The 23,213-nt window shown below is 48.7% G+C and overlaps 1 protein-coding gene across 1 annotated transcript; it reads right to left on the bottom strand.

Annotated features, from left to right (window-relative positions):
- Positions 1–258: 258 nt before the first annotated feature.
- Positions 259–23,213, bottom strand: LOC122919692 (synaptophysin). Its single transcript, XM_044268876.1, has 7 exons — positions 23,133–23,213; positions 19,775–19,840; positions 12,519–12,643; positions 10,461–10,659; positions 8,227–8,418; positions 5,358–5,670; positions 259–1,154 (listed from the first exon to the last, which is right to left on the bottom strand). Exons 1-6 carry the CDS (start codon positions 23,148–23,150, stop codon positions 5,377–5,379), a joined length of 894 nt encoding a protein of 297 aa, XP_044124811.1. The 5' UTR covers positions 23,151–23,213; the 3' UTR covers positions 259–1,154; positions 5,358–5,376.

Genomic DNA, 23,213 nt, shown 5'->3' with positions numbered 1-23,213 from the left:
GATACTGCGCCCCTGCCGCACCATGTACGCCCACCCTAATTCTCACGCAATGGGGCCAATTTTATAGGATGTCAATTAACCTATCGATATGGTTTCAGGAAGTCATAAAACACTGAGGAACCCATACAGGACTTGGAAGAACATACAAACTCCATGCAGTTGTTGCCGCCTGATCAGACTTGTATCTGGGACCCCATTAGGGCCCAGGACCCCAGTTATATATTAGTCCTGATAAAATACACAGACGCAATGTTTTGTTCCAGCCTGTCTTTATTTTCCAGTCAGGATTACAACACGCAACTTTAGTGTCACAAACACAATATACAGCACAAAGGGGGTACCAGGCATAGGCGGTTTTGGGGGGGTGGAGAAGATGTGCACGTGAAGCAGAGGTTAATAATGGTCGGGAGAAAAAACAGGGGATATTCAGTACCCAGAGTGCCCGTAGCAGGGATTATCCTCCGACATCCTTCCCGTTCTTGGATCCACCACCTTACTATTCCGCACCACAGCTGGCGTCATTTGACATGGCCGCCTTAGCTGTGTGTGTCGGCCGACCTACCTATGCTTCACAGGGCGGAAGTGTTCAATTCTGCATCAATCCCTTTATCGTGCAAGCCGGGCCTACAATGCGTTGCAATTTGCAAACATCACAGATTGCTAAAAGGAAATCTAGAACTAACCAGAAGCTTAAAAAACGGTGCATACAGAGACGGCGGGCCCCTGGAAATCGATTGCCCTGCCAGGAGGACTGATAGGAGGTCAAATTTCACCACTCCGTAACGTTACAATACTGTAGGGGGGACAGTTAACAACATGATGCGATGCAGCCCTGCCCGCCTGGCAAGGAAAAGGATTGGCAGAGATATTCCTTTGGGTCACATAGCAATGCTCTGCATGATTCCAGTAGAGAGGGGGGGAGGATCACATAGCAATGCTCTGCAGGAAGACAGTCTCTGGTAGGATGAGATGGGATTTTTCCTGTGTTTTAGTACAGATATATATCATTAAATATCTTTATATATTATATATTATATAAACAGCACGGACACGACATTCTCCCATTAATATTCACTCGGGCAGCCGGGCTGCATCACTGCACATCAGAATATCACAACCGGAAGCTTGAGCTCACTGATCGGCTGCGGAGAAGCCTGCGGGGAAAAGAGGAGGAAAGCGGGGCGGGAGGGAAACGTAAAGGTGGCAAACAAAAAAGTAACGGGGGGAAGTGACAATAAAAAGGATAAATGAAAGAAGAGAAGAGAATTATTAAAGGAAGATAAAAAACAGGAAAGACCCTCTCCCCCGATCAGATGAATAATCCCACTTTAATCCAGTACTGCTAGAATATTCCTCTTTACACTGCATACAAACAACGGCAGCCCCACCAATCAGCTGCTTGAATGTTACGCAGGGTTTACCATGGGATTTCAACTTGTCCTTACTTAAAAGGGTTCTCTGGAAATTATATAAAATGCCCGTCAGCAATCCTGTCCTAGAATGTGAGTAGGACTGCCTAGGGGGTGAGGTGGCGGGGACGGCATCATCCTCAACAATAGATGGAGAAGATGCGATGCTGCCTACGATATGCCATCATGGCTGAGCAGCCTGACAGGAACACTTCACCAATGTGCAAGATATGCAAGTGCCGGAGTGTAGTGTGTATGAAGCCAACCAGTTCTGCTCACATTCTAGGACAGGTTGCTAGCAGCCATTTTAATAATTCCCAGAGAACCCCTTTAAAAGAATTATTTCAGTTTTAATGATTAACATCCTATTTGTTTAGAGAATAGGCATTTATCCAATTTTCTAATAAACTTGTATTTAAGATTTTGCTCTCAGACCTTTATTATATCCTCGCAGTAGCCTCTCTCAAGGCCCATGTACGGCCCACTTTAGTCCTGTAAAATGCATCCGTGGGAGATCTAAATGGGATTAAAGGGGTATTCCCATCTCAGACAATGGGGCATATCGCTAGTATATTGCCCCACTGTCTTATAGGTGCGGGTCCCACCTATCTCATAAACCGAGCCAGCAAAGTGAAGGAGGACGCCCCTGCGCATGGGGCCGCCGAAATTAGCCGAGCTGGCTCAGCTATTTCTGTCAGTCCCATTGAAGTGAATGGAAGAGGCGGCCATGCAAGCAAATTGCGCCCCCTTATCTGAGATGGGAATACCCCTTTAAAGATGGCGTCAGTCATGTGACATGTAACTCTATTAACATGACAACATCACCTAGAGACAGGCAGCCATTTTACATATCACCTTGAAACAGGCAGCCATATAAACACAGATACAGTGTGACTGATTCATGGGCTATACTATTCTACTATGCAGATAGGCGTCAACAACCTGATATAAGAAAGGTATGTAAGCAAAATTTTAAATACATGAATATCTTAAAATGATATAATTTCCTATTATATAATCAAATAAAAATATATAAAAAAAAAACAAAAAAAAACAAAAACGTACTGCTGCTTTATCTCAACAGTACAGTGAACAATGCAGCTGCTAAGTAGATGGGGAGCAGGTAGGTGGAGAGGCCGCAGCACTCGCAGGTGTGCCCCTTCAAACAGATGATCGGCGGGGGTGCCAAAAGTCGGACCCCAACTGATAGGATATTGATGACCTCCTGACCTCTTCTGATTCTGGAGAACGACTTGGGGTGGAATTAGCTTTCTTTTCCAGTAGTAATAATAAGATACGGTAAGACATGAGAAGTCAGAGAGAATAGATTGAAGACAGCGGTGGAGACAAGGCGACACAGGGAGGGGGATGGGTGCAGATGAGAGAGGCAATGTCAAATCGGAGTGGGAGAGAAGAAGAGTGATGCAGGAGAAAAGGAGGGGGTCTAAGAAGAGACAAATGGTGGAATTGGGTGGAGGGGAGACAGAGATGCAGATGAGTGAGAAGACCATACGGTGTGTAGATACAGCAGAAGCACAGACACAAGAGGATGAGTCATAGAGAGATGGAGAGATGAGTCAGAGACAGTGATGGGGGTAGTAGTTGTGATAAGGATGACATACGAAGACAGGCAGCAGGAGGAGAGGTAAAGGCACCATACACATTAGATGAACATTGGCCGATCTTGTGGATTTTGTATAGTGATGTCCGGACTCTCCCCTAATGGTGGACGATCCGTTAGGAGAAGACCGAGTAAAGAGAGGATGGGATGATCCATGAAGAATGGGAGGAAGAAGGGACTAATTAGTCATAGATAGAAGCCTTACTGATGGGGAGTAAGACACGTATCCTTTGAGGGTCCTTCCCTCTCCTCCTAAAAATACTATACTACATGACTGCGTTATTTGCATTTCTTTCAGCCAAAAACTGCCTTCAACCACGTGCACGTGACCATACAGTGACCAAAAGAGGGGGCCACGTCTCAGACTACACATCCCCGTAGAAGCAATGACAGTAGAGTTTCTAGAAGGAGAGAGGGATACAGATATTGCCCCAGCACTAGCAGGGGCCCCATTTTTCTCTTACTATAGGGTCCGCTCTCCTCTGTGTCCACCTCTGGCATTTCCTATAGAATGAAAATCTGCCTTGCCAAAAATTATTTCCTATGTGGTTTGGCCATGCCTCTCCCATAGATCTGCAACCTGCGCATGTACCCTAAAAATGATAGCTACAGTCCTCAATATTATAAGATTATGGGCTACAGTCCTTGATATTAGAAGATTATGGGCTATAGTCCTCGATATAAGATTATGGGCTTTGTAAGATGTGGCAAAAGTGGACTCAGGAGAGAATCCTGAATATTCTGCAAAGGAAAAACAGAACAGAATTTCATGTGAACGATGAAGTTTCCAAGGACTGGACCAAAGGCCAACAAAGGTCTTCCCAATTCTTTAGCGGGCAACAGTCAGTTACAAATGCTGAACCCAAGAGCTTACACTCCACACAATGAAGAGCGGTTGAATCAGTCAGAAAATACATCCCTCAATTAACACCAAACTCTCCAGCTCCAAGGCTGAGGTTTGTTCAGTCTTGACGGTATTAATGTCTCGCTAAATATTTTTGACATTGCTCTGAGATTCCCTGGAGACTTTCCATGGAGATTTATGGATTGGATGCGGCTGCAAAATTTGGAGCGAAGGGTGTCTCAGCAGACTTAGGCTCCATTCACACGTCCGTGGTGTGTTGCGGATCCGCAACACACCCGCCCAGCACCCCTATAGAAATGCCTATTCTTGTCCGCAAGCTGCGGACAAGAATAGGACATGTTCTATCTTTTGCGAAGCTGCGGACCCGAAGATCGGGGCCGCGCTCCGCAAATGCGGATAGCACACTGTGTGCTGTCCGCATCCATTCCGTCCCCATAAAAAATGAATGGGTCCGCACCCGTTCTGCAAAATTGCGGAACGGATGCGGACCCATTTGCGGACGTGTGAATGGAGCCTTAAGGTTTTGACCGGTGGGGTTCCAGCGCTGTCTCTCCTTGCTAGTGAAGACTTGGTCAACAGAAGGTCTGCCCATTGATGGGGGTCCTTAGGCAGTTTTTAGCCTGTGGTTGACCACAGCTGTCACAAGACCAAGCTGCTTCCCATGGGGACCGGAAGTGGCCGGGAAGAGAGCAGCGGCGGAGCTAGTGGCTCTGAGGAGGACACTTTAAAGGAGTTTTCCAGCCTAGAGACACTGATAATCCTCAGGATACGTCATCAACACCAGATCGGTGGAGGGTCTGACACCAAGGATCCTCACTGATCAGCTGTTTTTGGCAGCCGCCTGTGCCACAATCTAACCTGTGGACGGATCCGGAAGCAGAAGGCTCCGTCCACTATGTAGTGGCCGCGCCATGGTACTGCAGCTCAGTTGACCTGGCACGGCCACTGCACAGTGTAGAGAGCCTTCCTTTCCTGCACCAGCAACTGCCAAAAACAGCTGATCAGTGAGGATCCTGGAGGTCGGACCCCTTCCAATCTGATACTGATGACCTGATCATGGCCATTGTCTCAGGGTAAATCGACACACAAAGCAAAGGCCAGATTTGTCATAGATTTGCAATAGATTTCTCCCTTTTCAATGCGCCACATAAACTGACACACTGCAGGACATTATACATGCCTGAGTTGCTGCAGACCTTCTTTCTGAAAAGGATCAGGGCCTATAGAATTATGCGCACGCTATCTGACATATCTATGTGCGGATGACATGCTGTAGCTACTAGTGAAGAGTCTTCCTTCCTCCATGTGGCTTCCTACACTACATGCGATTTTGTGGCAAGCTCTGCCTGCCAAACACGTGGACGTTACGTGTTTTTTTCCCCCCATGCAATGAAAAACTTCTGTCTTTGGCAGAAGTTAACCCCTCGTTACCCTAGGATGGATGACATGAGTTTTGGCTTACCGTCCAGACACTCACCAGCTCACATCTGGTTGGAGAAAGAGGTTGGGGCGACGACTTGTTGGCTATACCCCCCTTGGCTGTACCCCTGTTGGTTGTATTCGGGCTGCTGGCCATAATAGTCGGGCTGATAACCTGCTTGTTGTCCGTAAGAGTCCTGCTGAGCGTAGCCCTGACCCTGAGCGTAGGAGTCTGGAGCAGGCTGTTTCTCCTGGGCTGGTGGTGGGTACTTCATGAATGGAGTGGTCCAGCCGGTCTCTTTGAATGCAAACCAGACGTTTCCGAGCCAGATTACACAGTTCAGGAAGCCAAAGGCCTAGAAAAGAGGGAAAAGTTAGGGGTAAATTTGCCATTTTCAGGGTCCCAAGTAACGTTATGTCATGGGGGGGGGGACCCCAGTCACACTGCTAGTTCTGCTCTATCAGCCCATTAAGCCCCACTCTCCGATTAGCTGTGCAACCTGGGCACTTCTGCTACCGCTCTACAGTCGGGAAGGGCCCCCCAGTGCAGGCGAGGCGGCTGCATCGGCAGTACTGTATGTCCGTCCCTTTAGTCAGGCTTTTCAGCTAACTTCTTGTGGCCAGTAGGGGGCCCCCTGATCTCTGGGGCCCTGAATATTAGCTTGTAAAGTCCGCTACTGCAACAGCCACACGGCTACAAAGCTATCTGAACCTTAGAGAGCCAAAGGGGATGTCCAGCCTGGTGGCAGACAACTGCGAGGGTCCTTCCCAATCCCCATAACGAACCCCACTCATCTGTCTGCAGTTCTGTCGCTGCTTCGTTCACGACCCCCCACAGGACGAGGAAGCGGCTTGGTCCCATGACTGCTGTAGCCAATCACAGGTCTCAGCGACGTCAATGCTATGTCACAGCAGTGTTACACCGTTCAAGCCTCTGTGACTGCTGAGGCCTGTGGCTGGCTGCAGCGGTCACAAGACCAAGCTGCTTCCTGTGGAGATCAGAAGCAGCGGGGTTAGTTATGCTTAGGGGGGGGACAGGGGAGGACCTCAGGGTTTGTCAGCTCCAAGACCAGACAACCCCTTTAATCACTACTTTACATTTTTTTTTAGAAATAATTTGCTTTGATATTTGATAATCCAGAAATTCTCATAGTCCAGGACAAAATAACACGATAGGTCAGCATTTTATTATGGCGGCTCTCTTTTTTTTCACAGTTTTTTTCCAGTCCTATAAAGAACGCATGAAGTAAAGCCTAAAAAATGTGTTTTTCAAAAAAAAATATATGGGGTAGAGGGGTAATTTTTAATGCCAGCCTTTCCTACACCAGTCAAACCCACTGAAGTAAGATGTGCTAACGGTATAAAGAGCTGCGTGCTATGACCAGGTGTAGATGTGTGCCATAATTTACGGCAATTTCTGGTGCAAATGATGGTAAATCTGTTGGTTTGAGGTAGACGAGGTAGACCACGCCCCCTCTTAGTAAACCCCACCCACTTTTCACATCACCTTTGACAAGTGGCGAGAGAAGCGTAAAACTGCAAAAAAGTTTTCTGCTGATACCTGGCTAAAATATGGCCCCTGGATGCCAGTTTCTATATTATTTAGTCCAACCCTTTATTTGGAAACTATCTGTAAAGGAGCACTAAGTTAAAGGGCATCTGTCAGCAGTTCTGTACCTATGACACTGGCTGACCTGTTGCATGTGCTCTTGGCAGCTGAAGGCATCTGTGTTGGTCCCATGTTCATATGTGCCCGCATTGCTGAGAAAAATGATGTTCAAATATATGCAAATGAGCCTCTAGGAGCAACGGGGGCATTGCCGTTACACTTAGAGGCTCTGCTCTCTCTGCAACTGACGAACCCTCTGCACTTTGACAGGGCCAGGCAGGGAAAACGTGATCACCCCTGGCCCTGTCAATCAAAGTGTAAAGAGCGCAATAGTTACAAAGAATGCAGAGCCTCGAAGTGTAACGGCAACACCCCCGTTGCTCCTAGAAGCTCATTTGCATACATTAAAACTTCATTTTTCTCAGCAATGAGGACACATATGAACATGGGATTAACATGGATGTCTTCAGCTGCCAAGCGCACATGTAACGGGTCAGCCAGTGTTATAGGTGCAAACCCGCTGACAGATGCCCTTTAAGTCTAGTGCGGAGCCTCGGGGACATAGCATGATGTGTCAAGCCCCACCCTCTCAGGCCCTGCATTAAGTATAACACAGGGTATTAGTTTTGCCTGGAGTGTTCCTTCAACCATTAAAAGAAAGATGGATGCTGGAATATACAGGTAAGTGTGTAGTTCTAAATTAAAGGGGTTTTCTGGGAATTCGGTATTGATGGCCTATCCTCAGGACAGGTCATCAATATCTGATCGGTCAGGGTCCAACTCCCGCTACCTCTGCCGATCAGCTGCTTGATGGGCTTCAATGTCACGTTCATCAATCACGTGGCCTAGGTGCAGCTCAGTCCCACTCAGATGAATGGGCTTCGGCTGCAATACCAAGCATAGCCACTATACACTGTACGGCGCTGTGCTTGGTAAGCTGCGAGGACCCTCAATGATCAGATACTGATGATGTTTCTTGAGGATAGGCCATCAATACTGAACTCCTTCGAAGCCCCCTTAATACAGTTCAAGACCTAATACGGCTAGCTTCACACTTGCTCATTTTTGCACTAACAGTCAACTAAAATCCATTGCATCCGTTTTTCCAATCTCTCAGATAAAAAAAATGTCGGATTCTGTAAGAGTAAACTGTTCACGAGTAGAATGATATTTTTGTACCAAAAAAAAATGCAAGCTAGCCAGTGATCCCTCAAAAGTCATGTCATGTTAGAGAATGGCCACTAGAGGTCACTTGTGCACCTACAATATTAGGAGCAGCCATGGACGGGTCGGGCACACTTACCACAGAGGTGTTGAGCCCCGACATCACGGGATCCCTCACTTCTTGACATGTGGTCTCTGGACTCTTGCACGTGGCGATCCCTTCCTTGATCAACTCGGGGTCAGTAGCCACCTTAATGTCAGACAAGCCCTTGGCCCATGCACTTGAACTTACCAGCCACAGGAAGGCAAAGACGGCGGTCACTATACAGTCCTACAAGGAAAAAGACAGAACGTGTGTGTGCGCCGATTTACCAACAGTCAGCGACATTCATTTCTTGTGGACAATCTGCACTCGCCCCTTCTAGGCCGCCGGCCGTAATAAATGTCCGCAAGACACTGACCCCCCTCTGGTTCTACTGACGCAAACTTACATCACTATAGTACCTTATATCCGTTTCCCCCGCTATACTTTAACGACTACAGACGCACAGTGCAAGACGCCTATCAGAACGTATGGTCATCAAGGGGGGGGGGGGGGGGGGTTGCCCTGCTCGGGGCCCTCCCTTAAAAAAATCTGAATGGAGATCATGTATTCAAGCGACTCATTCTCATGGGAGCAGTCCTCGTTTTTTACTTTGAGCAGTCATTTTGGAGAAAATGCCAGGCTGCCCGTGGCATCCTCCCCCCCGTCAACATCTAGTGGCCTTAGCCACCGCCTCGAATTAATGAATTTCTGTTGCTTATCATGCATACGCCATGACGTCAGTATATTTCTATTGCATCTGCGCCGTTTCTTGCAAGGACCCTTGTCTTAAAAGGGTTTGTTATGATTTTTGAACTGATGGCCGCTCCTCTGGACAGGTCATCAGTATCTGAATGCTGGGGGGTCTGACACCCGGGACTAGGCTTGAGCGAATCAGATTACGGTAGTTTGTAAACTTCGTTAACAATATGGGCTCCGTCCTACTGTAAAATGTATGGCCTCTGCGGATGCCTTTCCGAAGTTTCACCAAATATCGCGCGACTCACTTCGTCTCGCCTCTAGCGCGTGTCACTTTGTTTATTGGCATAAATTACTGTATCAAAGAAAGTACTAGGCCTAACTCGGATTTGGGCCTCATTACCGAAGCAGAGTCCAGCTTCGTATTTATGCCACACTTGAGACAAAGTAAATCTCGCGATATTCTGCGGAGGCCGTACATTCTACGGTAGGACCGAGCCCATATTCTTAAGGTAGTTTTTAAATCAATGCTCTATCTGAAAAAGATTCGCTCAACCCTACCCGGGACCCCCGCCGATCAGCTGTTTGAGAAGGCACTCGCAGCAGTGCCACGGCCTCTCAGCGACGACACGTTCATCGGCCACATGACCTAGCTGCAGCTCAGCCCTATTGAAGTGAATGGGGCGGAGCTGCGATAACCGCCGCTATACAATGTGAGCTAAGAGAAGGCAGTGGCGCTAATGTGGGCGCTGGCGCCTTCTCAAACAGCTGATCAGCAGGGGTCCCAGGTGTCGGACCCCCACCGATCATAAAATTTTGGAAAACCCCTTTAAACATATTTATGCTGCTTTTGTGCCCTCTGATGCCTTTGATTAAAACTGCTGACTGCTCTTCCCAAAGCAATGGAGCCATCAGCGCCATGTTAGCTATCAGATGCTGTGTGGTTAGTTCGGACCATTGAAATCAATAGGAAAAAACCAAACCATATCAATCCGCCAAAAGGTACTGGATTAGTAGGGACTTTTTGAAATTCATTCATCCGAGGCCACTAGATGTTGCCGGGGGGGGGAAGCCACGGGCAGCCTGGCATTTTCTCCAAAATGACTGCTCCCATGAGAATAAGAGTCACTTGAACACAAGCTCTCCATTCTGAAATTTAAGGGAGGGCCCTGAGCACCGGCAGCCCCCCCCCCCCACCCGTGATGACCATATGTTCCGATAGGGGTTTTGCATTGCACTTCTGTAGTCGTCAAAGCACAGAATCAAAAATGGCATAAAAATGCCCCTTTAAGAGGTGAGCTGTGGATGGATACCGGTCAGCTGAAGCTTCCGGGTCATATTCAGACTATGTGATGAAATACAGGAGATTTAAGAGTTCCCATACCCCTAGCGGTAACGTGCCACACGGCCAAAAACTGCATGCGGTTATCACAAATTACATGCGGTTTTTGGCTTCAGCTTTCACAGGAAAGACGAGTGCTTCACCTGTACAAGCCATAAGACCGGGTTCTGGCCACGTGGCACACGACTAGATGTACGGGCACCATTATATGCCGCAATGTCCCCTTCCCGCGGCAGGTGCGCTGACTTACGATCATGGGACCTTTGTTGTTCTCGCGGTATTTGTTCTGTAAGAAGATGTACGTTGCAAGTGCCCCAAGGGAGTAAAGGAAAGCGAACACCGCTATGGTGACAAAAAACTCGGCAGAGGAGGAATAATCGCCAACCAAAAACACCTTAGTGGTAGCGCCGCCCTGGCATGTTGGAGCTTCGAAGTACTCCTGGTGCAGCCTAGAAGAGAGGAGAGAGAACGGAGAACACCGACGTGGAGTAAGGGTGACACAAAAGTGAGCTGTGGGGGAAGGGTTAAACCGGCCATACGCATTAAATGAAACCCGTCAGCAGGATCAACCCGTTTAAATCGGACACACTGTGTGTTAGGGTTGACTCTGCTGATTAAAATGATACCTGTCTTGTGAAAATCGGGCGCAGCGTTCTAGAGAAATAAAGGCTTTTATTCTTTATGCTCATCAGGGCTTCAGTGCACCGAGGGGCGGGGCCTAGCACCTCATCTTTCCAGTGCTGGCCACGCCCCTCGGAGCACCGAATCCCTGATATGCATACAGAAGAAAAGTCTTTTTTTCTCTGGAACGCTGCGCCCGATTTTCACAAGATAGGTATCATTTTAATCAGCAGGATCAACTCTACCAGGCGGTATGACTGTTTTAATAGAGCTGGTCCTGCTAACATGGGTTCTTTTAAGGCCAGCTAATGTGTCTAGTGTATGACCGTGTCCTGACTTGCCTAGTCCTTTAGTTATCAAAGGAGAAAAGCCGCCATCAGAAATGCCTGGCAGCAGTTTATTCTCCACCCTGCACACTCTGCTGAGCATGCATGTGTACAGGCGTTGGCCTGGCAGCTCTCTGTATGGCCGGCCTAACGTTCATCAGAATAAGGGCTAATTCACACTGCCGTACGACCGCCCTGTGCAGTACTGCCCCTCTATATGGATCTGATGTTATATGGAGCCATGCAGAGGTTCCTCATTCTATATGATGGAGATAGCCTGGGCTATACTATCTAGGCGTGCTGACAGTTCGGCAGTATGGGGCTGTATGGACTCTATAGGTCATTTTATGAAACATTGTGCGCAAGCCGTAAAGAAAGGGTTAATCTATGAAACTGTAAGGGTATAAATTTGGGCTAATATAAGGAAAAGATCAAGCAACTACAACATACATGGCACTACCATAACACAATGTTATTGTCAGAAAAGCTTCCGTTAGGGCCCTATTCACACGACTGCGGACTGCAAACCGCGGATCCGCTAAATGTGCACGCTGCATCACGGTGAAGTCCCAGCGAAGCTTCACATGTTGTGGTCAAGTACATGACATATCCTATCCTTGGCGTACTTCAGCATCCATGCGGTCGCTCTGCAAAAGATAGGACATCTCCCATACTTGAAGTCAACCGTGTCTAGCGGATCAGCGGACCGCAAACCACTTACGGTCGCATGCATGCGGCCTTAAATGCTGGAGCAGTCCTATAATTATATATGCAGTTGCCCTGAAGGCTTCCATTTACAGCACTGCCTAGCATGTCAATGGAGAGCACATAACAGGGCTTTGTAAAGGCGTCCAGGACGGAGGGGATCGGAGGGGGTCCGTGCTCTAGAAATAGGTGGGATCCACATCTATCAGACATTTATGGATATGTCATAAATGCTTGAGAAAAGAATACCCCTTTAAGTAACTGATATCTAGGCACAATCTTCACTAATCCACTGAGTATACATTGTTGGACGTTAAAGGGGTTCTCCGGACTACAGACATTGATGACTTAGCCTCGGCGTAAGATCGGTGGGGGTCTAACACCCGGCGCCCCCACCAACAGTGTATGAAGGGGAAGCCCGCGTACTGCAGCACAGCTCCCATTCATTTGGATGATAGCTGAGCTGCAGTACCTGGCATGGCCACTACACAGTGTACGGCGCCATCTGCCTTCAGCTCAGTACAGTGTATATCTACCAGCTGATCGTGGGGCTGCCGGGTGTCGGACCCCCAACCGATCTAAGGCTCGGACATCCATGTCTGTAGCCCGGAGAACCCCTTTAGTTCTCTAGCAGCACAGAGCTCCTCCACACTCACTTAAAGGGATACTCAAAGTCCACTTTGATATTCGGCTTGCTCTCCGTTTTGTTGCTACACTCGATGCTCAGGGTGAATTCTCCGCTGTAACTCCCGCATGTTGCGAAGGCAAAGATGGAAAATAGCTGCAAAAAAAAAATAAAAAAAAAAATAACAAAATCAGGGGAAATGTAGAGGGGAGTACACAGCTACGGTGGCCCTCGAGCATCAAGAAGGAAACAGTCAATGGGTTTTGCCATCACACACATTTACGGTATTTTCACACAGCGGATTATATCGCCTCCCTTTGCATCGATTTCCATTGATGGGGGTAAAGCAAGACTTTCCGATCTCCTACGGCTACCTATCAGATCACTGCCGTGGATATAGGAAATATTTCGGCTGACAAGACTGTATTCTGCAATTGCTACTTATGCAATTCTCCTGTATAATCGCTTTACTGTAAGCGGTCTCATCAATTGTTATGACGTTTGCTCCGCCCTCACCGCATGGAAGCTACGTCTAGGAGATGGCGGTAATATTACCCTAAACACGCCCAAAAGCTGCTTTTAGTATAGAACCACAGACAGATGTAGACCTACAGGAGCGCTAGCAGCATGGGGGCATCGTGGGAGGCCAGGTCAGTGGGCAGCATGGGGGCATCGTGGGAGGCCAAGTCAGTGGGCAGCATGGGGGCATCGTGGGAGGCCAAGTCAGTGGGCAGCATGGGGGCATCGTGGGAGGCCAAGTCAGTGGGCAGCATGGGGGCATCGTGGGAGGCCAAGTCAGTGGGCAGCATGGGGGCATCGTGGGAGGCCAAGTCAGTGGGCAGCATGGGGGCATCGTGGGAGGCCAAGTCAGTGGGCAGCATGGGGGCATCGTGGGAGGCCAAGTCAGTGGGCAGCATGGGGGCATCGTGGGAGGCCAAGTCAGTGGGCAGCATGGGGGCATCGTGGGAGGCCAAGTCAGTGGGCAGCATGGGGGCATCGTGGGAGGCCAAGTCAGTGGGCAGCATGGGGGCATCGTGGGAGGCCAAGTCAGTGGGCAGCATGGGGGCATCGTGGGAGGCCAAGTCAGTGGGCAGCATGGGGGCATCGTGGGAGGCCAAGTCAGTGGGCAGCATGGGGGCATCGTGGGAGGCCAAGTCAGTGGGCAGCATGGGGGCATCGTGGGAGGCCAAGTCAGTGGGCAGCATGGGGGCATCGTGGGAGGCCAAGTCAGTGGGCAGCATGGGGGCATCGTGGGAGGCCAAGTCAGTGGGCAGCATGGGGGCATCGTGGGAGGCCAAGTCAGTGGGCAGCATGGGGGCATCGTGGGAGGCCAAGTCAGTGGGCAGCATGGGGGCATCGTGGGAGGCCAAGTCAGTGGGCAGCATGGGGGCATCGTGGGAGGCCAAGTCAGTGGGCAGCATGGGGGCATCGTGGGAGGCCAAGTCAGTGGGCAGCATGGGGGCATCGTGGGAGGCCAAGTCAGTGGGCAGCATGGGGGCATCGTGGGAGGCCAAGTCAGTGGGCAGCATGGGGGCATCGTGGGAGGCCAAGTCAGTGGGCAGCATGGGGGCATCGTGGGAGGCCAAGTCAGTGGGCAGCATGGGGGCATCGTGGGAGGCCAAGTCAGTGGGCAGCATGGGGGCATCGTGGGAGGCCAAGTCAGTGGGCAGCATGGGGGCATCGTGGGAGGCCAAGTCAGTGGGCAGCATGGGGGCATCGTGGGAGGCCAAGTCAGTGGGCAGCATGGGGCATCGTGGGAGGCCAAGTCAGTGGGCAGCATGGGGGCATCGTGGGAGGCCAAGTCAGTGGGCAGCATGGGGGCATCGTGGGAGGCCAAGTCAGTGGGCAGCATGGGGGCATCGTGGGAGGCCAAGTCAGTGGGCAGCATGGGGGCATCGTGGGAGGCCAAGTCAGTGGGCAGCATGGGGGCATCGTGGGAGGCCAAGTCAGTGGGCAGCATGGGGGCATCGTGGGAGGCCAAGTCAGTGGGCAGCATGGGGGCATCGTGGGAGGCCAAGTCAGTGGGCAGCATGGGGGCATCGTGGGAGGCCAAGTCAGTGGGCAGCATGGGGGCATCGTGGGAGGCTAAGTCAGTGGGCAGCATGGGGGCATCGTGGGAGGCCAAGTCAGTGGGCAGCATGGGGGCATCGTGGGAGGCCAAGTCAGTGGGCAGCATGGTTACTCACTGAGTGGCATAGTTGGGTGGACAGCATGGTTACTTGGCACACCCAATAAATAGAGAGGGCAACACACGGTATTAATACACAAATGCAAAGACCAGAGAAAAGAAATACCGCAAACACAGGCTGCACATCTAAAAAAATAAAAATTATAGTTTATTCAAGGACACACTGAAGACAACAAAAATACTTGAAAATCATTGTATACAATTAAGACATCGTGTGCGGACGACAAGTAAGTCCAACACATCTACCTGTACACACCAGAGTTCATTAGAAACATGCATATGCCGCCGAAATTATACATATAACGTAAATAAGACATCAAAAAAATAGCATAGTACTTATCTGATACGGAAATGGACAGGCAAAAATAGCTTAGTTACTCGGGGGGTGGCATAGTGGTGGTCAGCATGGTGACTCGGGGGGCAGCATAGTGGTGGTCAGCATGGTGACTCGGGGGGCAGCATAGCTGGGTAGTCAGCAGGGTGACTCGGTGGGTGGCATAGCTGAGGTGGACAGCATGGTGACTCGGGGGTGGCATAGTTAGGTGGACAGCATGGTGACTCGGGGGTGGCATAGCTAGGTGGACAGCATGGTGACTCGGGGGTGGCATAGTTAGGTGGACAGCATGGTGACTCGGGGGTGGCATAGTTAGGTGGACAGCATGGTGACTCGGGGTGGCATAGTTAGGTGGACAGCATGGTGACTCGGGGGTGGCATAGTTAGGTGGACAGCATGGTGACTCGGGGGTGGCATAGTTAGGTGGACAGCATGGTGACTCGGGGGTGGCATAGTTAGGTGGACAGCATGGTGACTCGGGGGTGGCATAGTTAGGTGGACAGCATGGTGACTCGGGGGTGGCATAGTTAGGTGGACAGCATGGTGACTCGGGGGTGGCATAGTTAGGTGGACAGCATGGTGACTCGGGGGTGGCATAGTTAGGTGGACAGCATGGTGACTCGGGGGTGGCATAGTTAGGTGGACAGCATGGTGACTCGGGGGTGGCATAGTTAGGTGGACAGCATGGTGACTCGGGGGTGGCATAGTTAGGTGGACACGTTGTCAGCCCCAGATAATAAGCAAGAATATTATCTGAAAATCCAGAACTTGGATGGAAACATACGAAGAATCATATGTAAATGTGAGAAAATATGCCACGTTCTCTCCCTGCCAAATGTTAAGATGGGGGGAAGTGGGCGGCACATACGATTCCTTTGAGAAGATCTCAGAGTTGGCACTTGATCTGAGCAAACCCATCTTGTGCCTGTTTCTCTGCTGCCTTCTGCAGTCCAGATATATCTAACTCAGAATTACCAGCACTCATAGGGTTAAAGTGCAAGCACTGCAGTTTTGCTGCGTGGCACTTCACCCCTGTGAACAAGCAGGGGGTGGGCAGGTGGCTGGGCACAGTGGGCAGCCGGGGCTGGGTTTATGCTGCTGGTAATCCTTAGCAGGATTGTGACCTCCCGCATCTCCGCAGAGGCTGATGAGTATTTTTAGAGCATCGGCCAAAGCAAACAGCAAAGAGGATTACAGTGTAACCTGGGGTGTGAGAACGCACAAGTCCGAGCACAGGCCGACGCGAATGCAGAGGGTACGGTATAGACGGCGGCCGAAACCGCAAATACACGAGGGTCAGAGAATGGCAGAGGAGCCGGGCGCACAGCACTGGCTATACGGAAGTGCAAGTCACACTGCAGCAAATGCGTGCGGGTTGTGTACCGCCTGGGGTATAGTCAATCTGGAGTGCTACAGGAAAATACTTTGGTGCCACTACAGTGTCCGGTGTAGTATAATGCTAGCCTCATGTGTAGTCCCTTACTATAGTGTCCGGTCTAGTATAATGCTAGCCTCATGTGTAGTCCCTTACTACAGTGTCCGGTCTAGTATAATGCTAGCCTCATGTGTAGTCCCTTACTACAGTGTCCGGTCTAGTATAAATGCTAGCCTCATGTGTAGTCCCTTACTACAGTGTCCGGTCTAGTATAATGCTAGCCTCATGTGTAGTCCCTTACTACAGTGTCCGGTCTAGTATAATGCTAGCCTCATGTGTAGTCCCTTACTATAGTGTCCGGTCTAGTATAATGCTAGCCTCATGTGTAGTCCCTTACTATAGTGTCCGGTGTAGTATAATGCTAGCCCCATGTGTAGTCCCTTACTATAGTGTCCGGTCTAGTATAATACAAGCCCCATGTGTAGTCCCTTACTACAGTGTCCGGTGTAGTATAATGCTAGCCCCATGTGTAGTCCCTTACTATAGTGTCCGGTCTAGTATAATGCTAGCCCCATGTGTAGTCCCTTACTATAGTGTCCAGTCTAGTATAATGCTAGCCTCATGTGTAGTCCCTTACTACAGTGTCCGGTCTAGTATAATACAAGCCCCATGTGTAGTCCCTTACTACAGTGTCCGGTCTAGTATAATGCTAGCCCCATGTGTAGTCCCTTACTATAGTGTCCAGTCTAGTATAATGCTAGCCCCATGTGTAGTCCCTTACTATAGTGTCCAGTCTAGTATAATGCTAGCCTCATGTGTAGTCCCTTACTACAGTGTCCAGTCTAGTATAATACAAGCCCCATGTGTAGTCCCTTACTACAGTGTCCGGTGTAGTATAATGCTAGCCCCATGTGTAGTCCCTTACTATAGTGTCCGGTCTAGTATAATGCTAGCCCCATGTGTAGTCCCTTACTATAGTGTCCAGTCTAGTATAATGCTAGCCTCATGTGTAGTCCCTTACTACAGTGTCCGGTCTAGTATAATACAAGCCCCATGTGTAGTCCCTTACTACAGTGTCCGGTGTAGTATAATGCTAGCCCCATGTGTAGTCCCTTACTACAGTGTCCGGTGTAGTATAATGCTAGCCCCATGTGTAGTCCCTTACTATAGTGTCCGGTCTAGTATAATGCTAGCCCCATGTGTAGTCCCTTACTATAGTGTCCAGTCTAGTATAATGCTAGCCCCATGTGTAGTCCCTTACTATAGTGTCCGGTCTAGTATAATGCTAGCCCCATGTGTAGTCCCTTACTATAGTGTCCGGTCTAGTATAATGCTAGCCCCATGTGTAGTCCCTTACTATAGTGTCCGGTCTAGTATAATGCTAGCCCCATGTGTAGTCCCTTACTACAATGTCCGGTCTAGTATAATGCTAGCCCCATGTGTAGTCTCTTACTACAGTGTCCGGTCTAGTATAATGCTAGCCCCATGTGTAGTCCCTTACTATAGTGTCCAGTCTAGTATAATGCTAGCCCCATGTGTAGTCCCTTACTACAGTGTCCGGTCTAGTATAATGCTAGCCCCATGTGTAGTCCCTTACTATAGTGTCCAGTCTAGTATAATGCTAGCCCCATGTGTAGTCCCTTACTATAGTGTCCAGGCTAGTATAATGCTAGCCCCATGTGTAGTCTCTTACTATAGTGTCCAGTCTAGTATAATGCTAGCCCCATGTATAGTCCCTTACTACAGTGTCCGGTCTAGTATAATGCTAGCCCCATGTGTAGTCCCTTACTACAGTGTCCAGTCTAGTATAATGCTAGCCCCATGTGTAGTCCCTTACTACAGTGTCCGGTCTAGTATAATGCTAGCCCCATGTGTAGTCCCTTACTATAGTGTCCGGTCTAGTATAATGCTAGCCCCATGTGTAGTCCCTTACTATAGTGTCCAGTCTAGTATAATGCTAGCCCCATGTGTAGTCCCTTACTACAGTGTCCGGTCTAGTATAATGCTAGCCCCATGTGTAGTCCCTTACTATAGTGTCCGGTCTAGTATAATGCTAGCCCCATGTATAGTCCCTTACTATAGTGTCCGGTCTAGTATAATGCTAGCCCCATGTGTAGTCCCTTACTACAGTGTCCGGTGTAGTATAATGCTAGCCCCATGTGTAGTCCCTTACTACAGTGTCCGGTGTAGTATAATGCTAGCCCCATGTGTAGTCCCTTACTATAATGTCCGGTCTAGTATAATGCTAGCCCCATGTGTAGTCCCTTACTACAGTGTCCGGTGTAGTATAATGCTAGCCCCATGTGTAGTCCCTTACTACAGTGTCCGGTGTAGTATAATGCTAGCCCCATGTATAGTCCCTTACTATAGTGTCCAGTCTAGTATAATGCTAGCCTCATGTGTAGTCTCTTACTATAGTGTCCGGTGTAGTATAATGCTAGCCCCATGTGTAGTCCCTTACTACAGTGTCCGGTCTAGTATAATGCTAGCCCCATGTGTAGTCTCCTACTATAGCATCTGGTCCGGAAACAATTCAGGGTGACTGATAAGCGAAATGTGAAAGTAAGGGCTCTTTCAAACGAGCGGATGCCATGCGTGGAATAGTGCCAACCCCCGCTCCGGACAGCAGAGACACGGAGCATCTGTGATCTTTTTACTACAAAATGACAGTGAGATAAAGTTGTCACCGTGATTTTGTAGTAAAAAGATCACAGAGAGGCGCGGACCAGTTATCAGTCATGTTAATGCTCCGTATCTCGCAGGGTTTGGCACTCTTTCACGCAGCGGATTCCACGCACCGCATCCGCTCGTGTGAAAGAGCCCTAAGAGTTTTTCGCGCGCTATAATAGCACCAATTCTTTGAATCCATATTATCAAATATTCTGAATTATTGAAAAAACTAACAAAATATAACGTACAGACTTCCCAGATTTTAGCAGACAGGTTAAAATAAAATAAATAAAAATAAATCACAATTTCTGGATTAGCAGATGCCAGATGAAAGGAATTTTACAGGTACACCTGAGCATTTATGTTCATGGGGGGGGGGGGGGGGGGGTAGACTATATACATTGTATAGTAATTTTCCAGTTTAGCGGCTGCCCTTTAAAACAGGACATTAAAAACCATTTTGCCCTATTTTCTAAAGCTGAAATATTACATGGAATAAATACCGCCATCATGCGCTCTCTCACCGTCTCATCATTTATTTAGGACTTAAATGAATAAGGTTTTCTCACAGTCACACAAAGCATCTGCACGAGCACAAAACACTGCCACACCATGAAGACGGCGGTCTTATACGTAATAATACATACAGAGGATACAAGGTCACCTACATACATATGGGCGAACTACGGTATATGGAAAGGTTTAGGAAAAATCACTCACCCATTCAAGAATTTTGATGAATCCCAATGGCTCCTTCACGACACGAAAATGCCCCCCTGCCACCAGCTGCGGAAGAGGGGAGGGGTGAACACAGGGCATAATACATACATCAGTCAGTGTGCCGCTATCCAAGGTGCTGAAATCCCATATGCCCTGCTGCACTGGCTCCGTCTAGTGTACGCAGCTCCCCTGTCCTCACAGGAATGTAAATGTGATAATGTACACCTCCTGGAGGTGAAGACCTACAAAGATCTGGCTCTGCTCAGATGACGGATCCTCAGCCTTGTCCTTCCAGCTACTAATAAATTAAGATAGGACGCCAAATAATGCGATTTCCGCTAGTCAGGAACCACATTGAGATCTATGTGCACTAGAGAGGTCGCTTACCGAAATCGATGAGGTTGCCGATCCCTTCTTTCTACGGCACCGAAATGCAGTGACCCGATTGGCTGCTGTGGACGCTGTATCGGTCTTTCAGGCCGCTTGTTTTTTTGGAACGTCTCCTGTTTGCAAGTTATCCCCTATCAAACTAACTGATCGCTGGGACCCTCACCGATCCCGAGAACGGGGGTCCCTTTCCCTCGATCCGATGGAGTGGCTTGTCGGTCCATTCACTCTCTACAGGAGACAGCGTTCAGTTGCTTCCGTCAGCCCCATAGACACTGAACAGAGAGAGCGCCCCTCGCTGCAGTCAGAGTGGAGAGGAACAGGGACCCTCGCTCAGTTGGAGGCCCAAGCAATCAAACATTCTGAGGATCTGTTGTGGAGAACATCCCTTTAAATCCCTGATTATTAAATAGCCTCCCATCCGCTAGCTTAGCTACCAAGAGGGGCGCTTACTCTGGAGGACCCAGCATGTCCAAGCATTACCTGGACAGCCTATTGAATTCAATGAGAACTGTGCAATGCTTCCTTTCCCCTGTGGAGGCGCTGCATGGAAAACTGAACACTTACTATTCGATTCCCCTCGACTGTTCGATTACAGCCAATAATGGGAATTAAAGGGACACCCTGTGATCAGGTTAGCCTCATGAGACCCTTCTAATAAAAAAAATAAAAAAATTAAAATGATTAAAAAACATGGCTGCTTTCTTCCAAAAACAGCACCACAGCTGTCCATGAATTCTGTCCGGTCTGCAATACCACATACAACCTGCGGACAGGTGTGCTGCTGTTTTTCTTTAAAGACAGCAGCCATGTTTTTTGGACATTGACCCCTTTGACATGATGTATTAGAGTAATAGGTGTAACTACAACATGTAGCACCCTACCACTCCATTAAGGACCATCAATTACAGAGATGATTGGTCTAATGTGAACAAAGAGCAAACAGAACACTAACAAATGCCTGTAAATGTGATCAGACTTGACTGTTTTGGAAAACTAATCTTTGAATTGCTAAGGAGACTAGACGTATGGTCACTTTTTGGCCATGGCACTGTGTACATCTGGTTACTCCTTTAGTAAATTGAGGTGTGGTAATCGTAAGAGGAAAACATCAGCCCACACTTGACTTTGTTGGCCTGTATGTGGGTGGGGAGGACCACAGGCTGTAGGTACAAAGTGACCAAAATCCAGCTCCTGCTATGGTAATTGGCAAGAACAGAAAAGAAGACTGGACAATAAGTAGAAGAAAGTGAGAACTTGTTGAGGATCTCATCCCTGATTGACAGAAGACCATGGTAGAGACACCTTGGAAAGCCATCAGGTTAGTTGTCTTAGGACAAAGGCTGAGGGCCCCACTGCATCCAATTGAGGAAAATCTACAAGGTCTTCCATAGAGGAGAACGTCTGCCATATAGGTGGAGACTGATTCTAGGACTATCATGTAATTCTCGAGGGCCAGTAAACATGGCACATCCTCCTCTAAAGCCTGAAGATCCAAACATAAGGAAAAGCTTTCCTCCTTGAACACTAACTAAAGCTTCCATTGTTAGGAGGACCAAGATGCAGAAGTCTTTGGGGACTCCATACGATCTCTCCAAAGCCCAAGCAGATACCAACCCCCACTAATAGACTGGTCAGGATCTTTGCTCCAGGACAATGCCAGAAAATAACTTGTATTAATTAAGAAAGAGCACCCTACTTGAGCACTGGCTTAGGCTTCTATTCTTAGGAGGACCAAGATGCAAAGATCCTTAAGGAATCTATAGGATCTCTCCAAAGCCCAAGCAGATACCAACCCCCACTAATAGACTGGTCAGGATCTTATAGATCACAACTCTGGGACAATGCCAGAAAATAATTAGTATTAAATAAGGAAGAGCTGTCCTCCTTGAGCACTGGCTAAGGCTTCCATTGTTAGGAGGACCAAGATGCAAAAGTCCTTAAGAAATCCATACAATCTCTCCAAAGGCCAAGCAGATACCAACCCCTACTAATAGGCTGGTCAGGATCTTCTGGATCTCAGCTCCAGGACTACGCCAGAAAATAATTATTATGAATTACTGTAAGGAATGGGGGGACCTAAACAGACGTCCACATCATCCTTGTGTTTCATGAGATCTATCAATAATTTCTACTGAACTGCAGTTCCTCCAAGAACAACATCCATGGACCAAGACAAGAAGGTCAATACATTAAAAATATCATTTTATGGTGCTAACTTTGCCCAAAACGTATTATTTTATGATCATGTATAGGTAGGATCTTCAGATTTTAGCTGGATCCTTCTCACTTGGTTCTCCGTCATCAATATCCATTTGAATCCCCGTCACCAGATCCCTATTTTTTTCCCCTAAATGCCTTTTTAATGTCCTCCTCATTAACCTTGCCTGTGGTTTAGGACCCCCCCCCCCCCAACGTCCTTGTATTTTAACAGGCCACGGAAGAACATGTAGACCCCCCTGCCTCCGCCGTAGTGACCCATCCACATCCTTTAACCCTTGGCAGTCACCCTACACCACGCCAATAAACACATACCGGAAACCGTATACGTTGACTCTTAGGGACATTGACTCTTAGCCCATCCCCCCATGAAGAACTCATTGCAATTCTCAATGAGAAGGTGTGGGGGGTGGGGTAGTCTACGGTATATATGGCTGCATACACGGCATGCATTGTATGTATAGCATGCACCTATATCAATGCATACATGAAGTGCGGTATGTAACGCAGATCTATGGGGGCACTCACACCTATAGGTGACAATCCTGTCTCCTTCACCTCCTCCTCCCTATACCCTCCCTTTCCTCCATCTGTTTCTCTATTATCTCAATGACACCCCCAGCCTTGTCTTCCTTCCTAAATGCAGACCATTGCTCCCAGCAGCACCCCCCTTCTCCTCAGAGGGGCTCCCCCCACTATAAGCAGCAGCAGGTGTAGCCCCTACAATTCAGTCCCCCCGTCAAGCTCTCACCTGGTTGACCACGTCCATGTCTGCAGGATGCTGGTGAATCGCGGCAGCGCGGAGGGGGGAGTGCGATTTATCTGGAAGAGC

The sequence above is a fragment of the Bufo gargarizans genome, chromosome 9, assembly GCF_014858855.1.
Source record: "Bufo gargarizans isolate SCDJY-AF-19 chromosome 9, ASM1485885v1, whole genome shotgun sequence".
In the NCBI taxonomy this organism is placed as follows: domain Eukaryota; kingdom Metazoa; phylum Chordata; class Amphibia; order Anura; family Bufonidae; genus Bufo; species Bufo gargarizans.
Note: the sequence above shows the minus strand (reverse complement) of the source record. Positions and strands in the feature narration are given on the sequence as shown.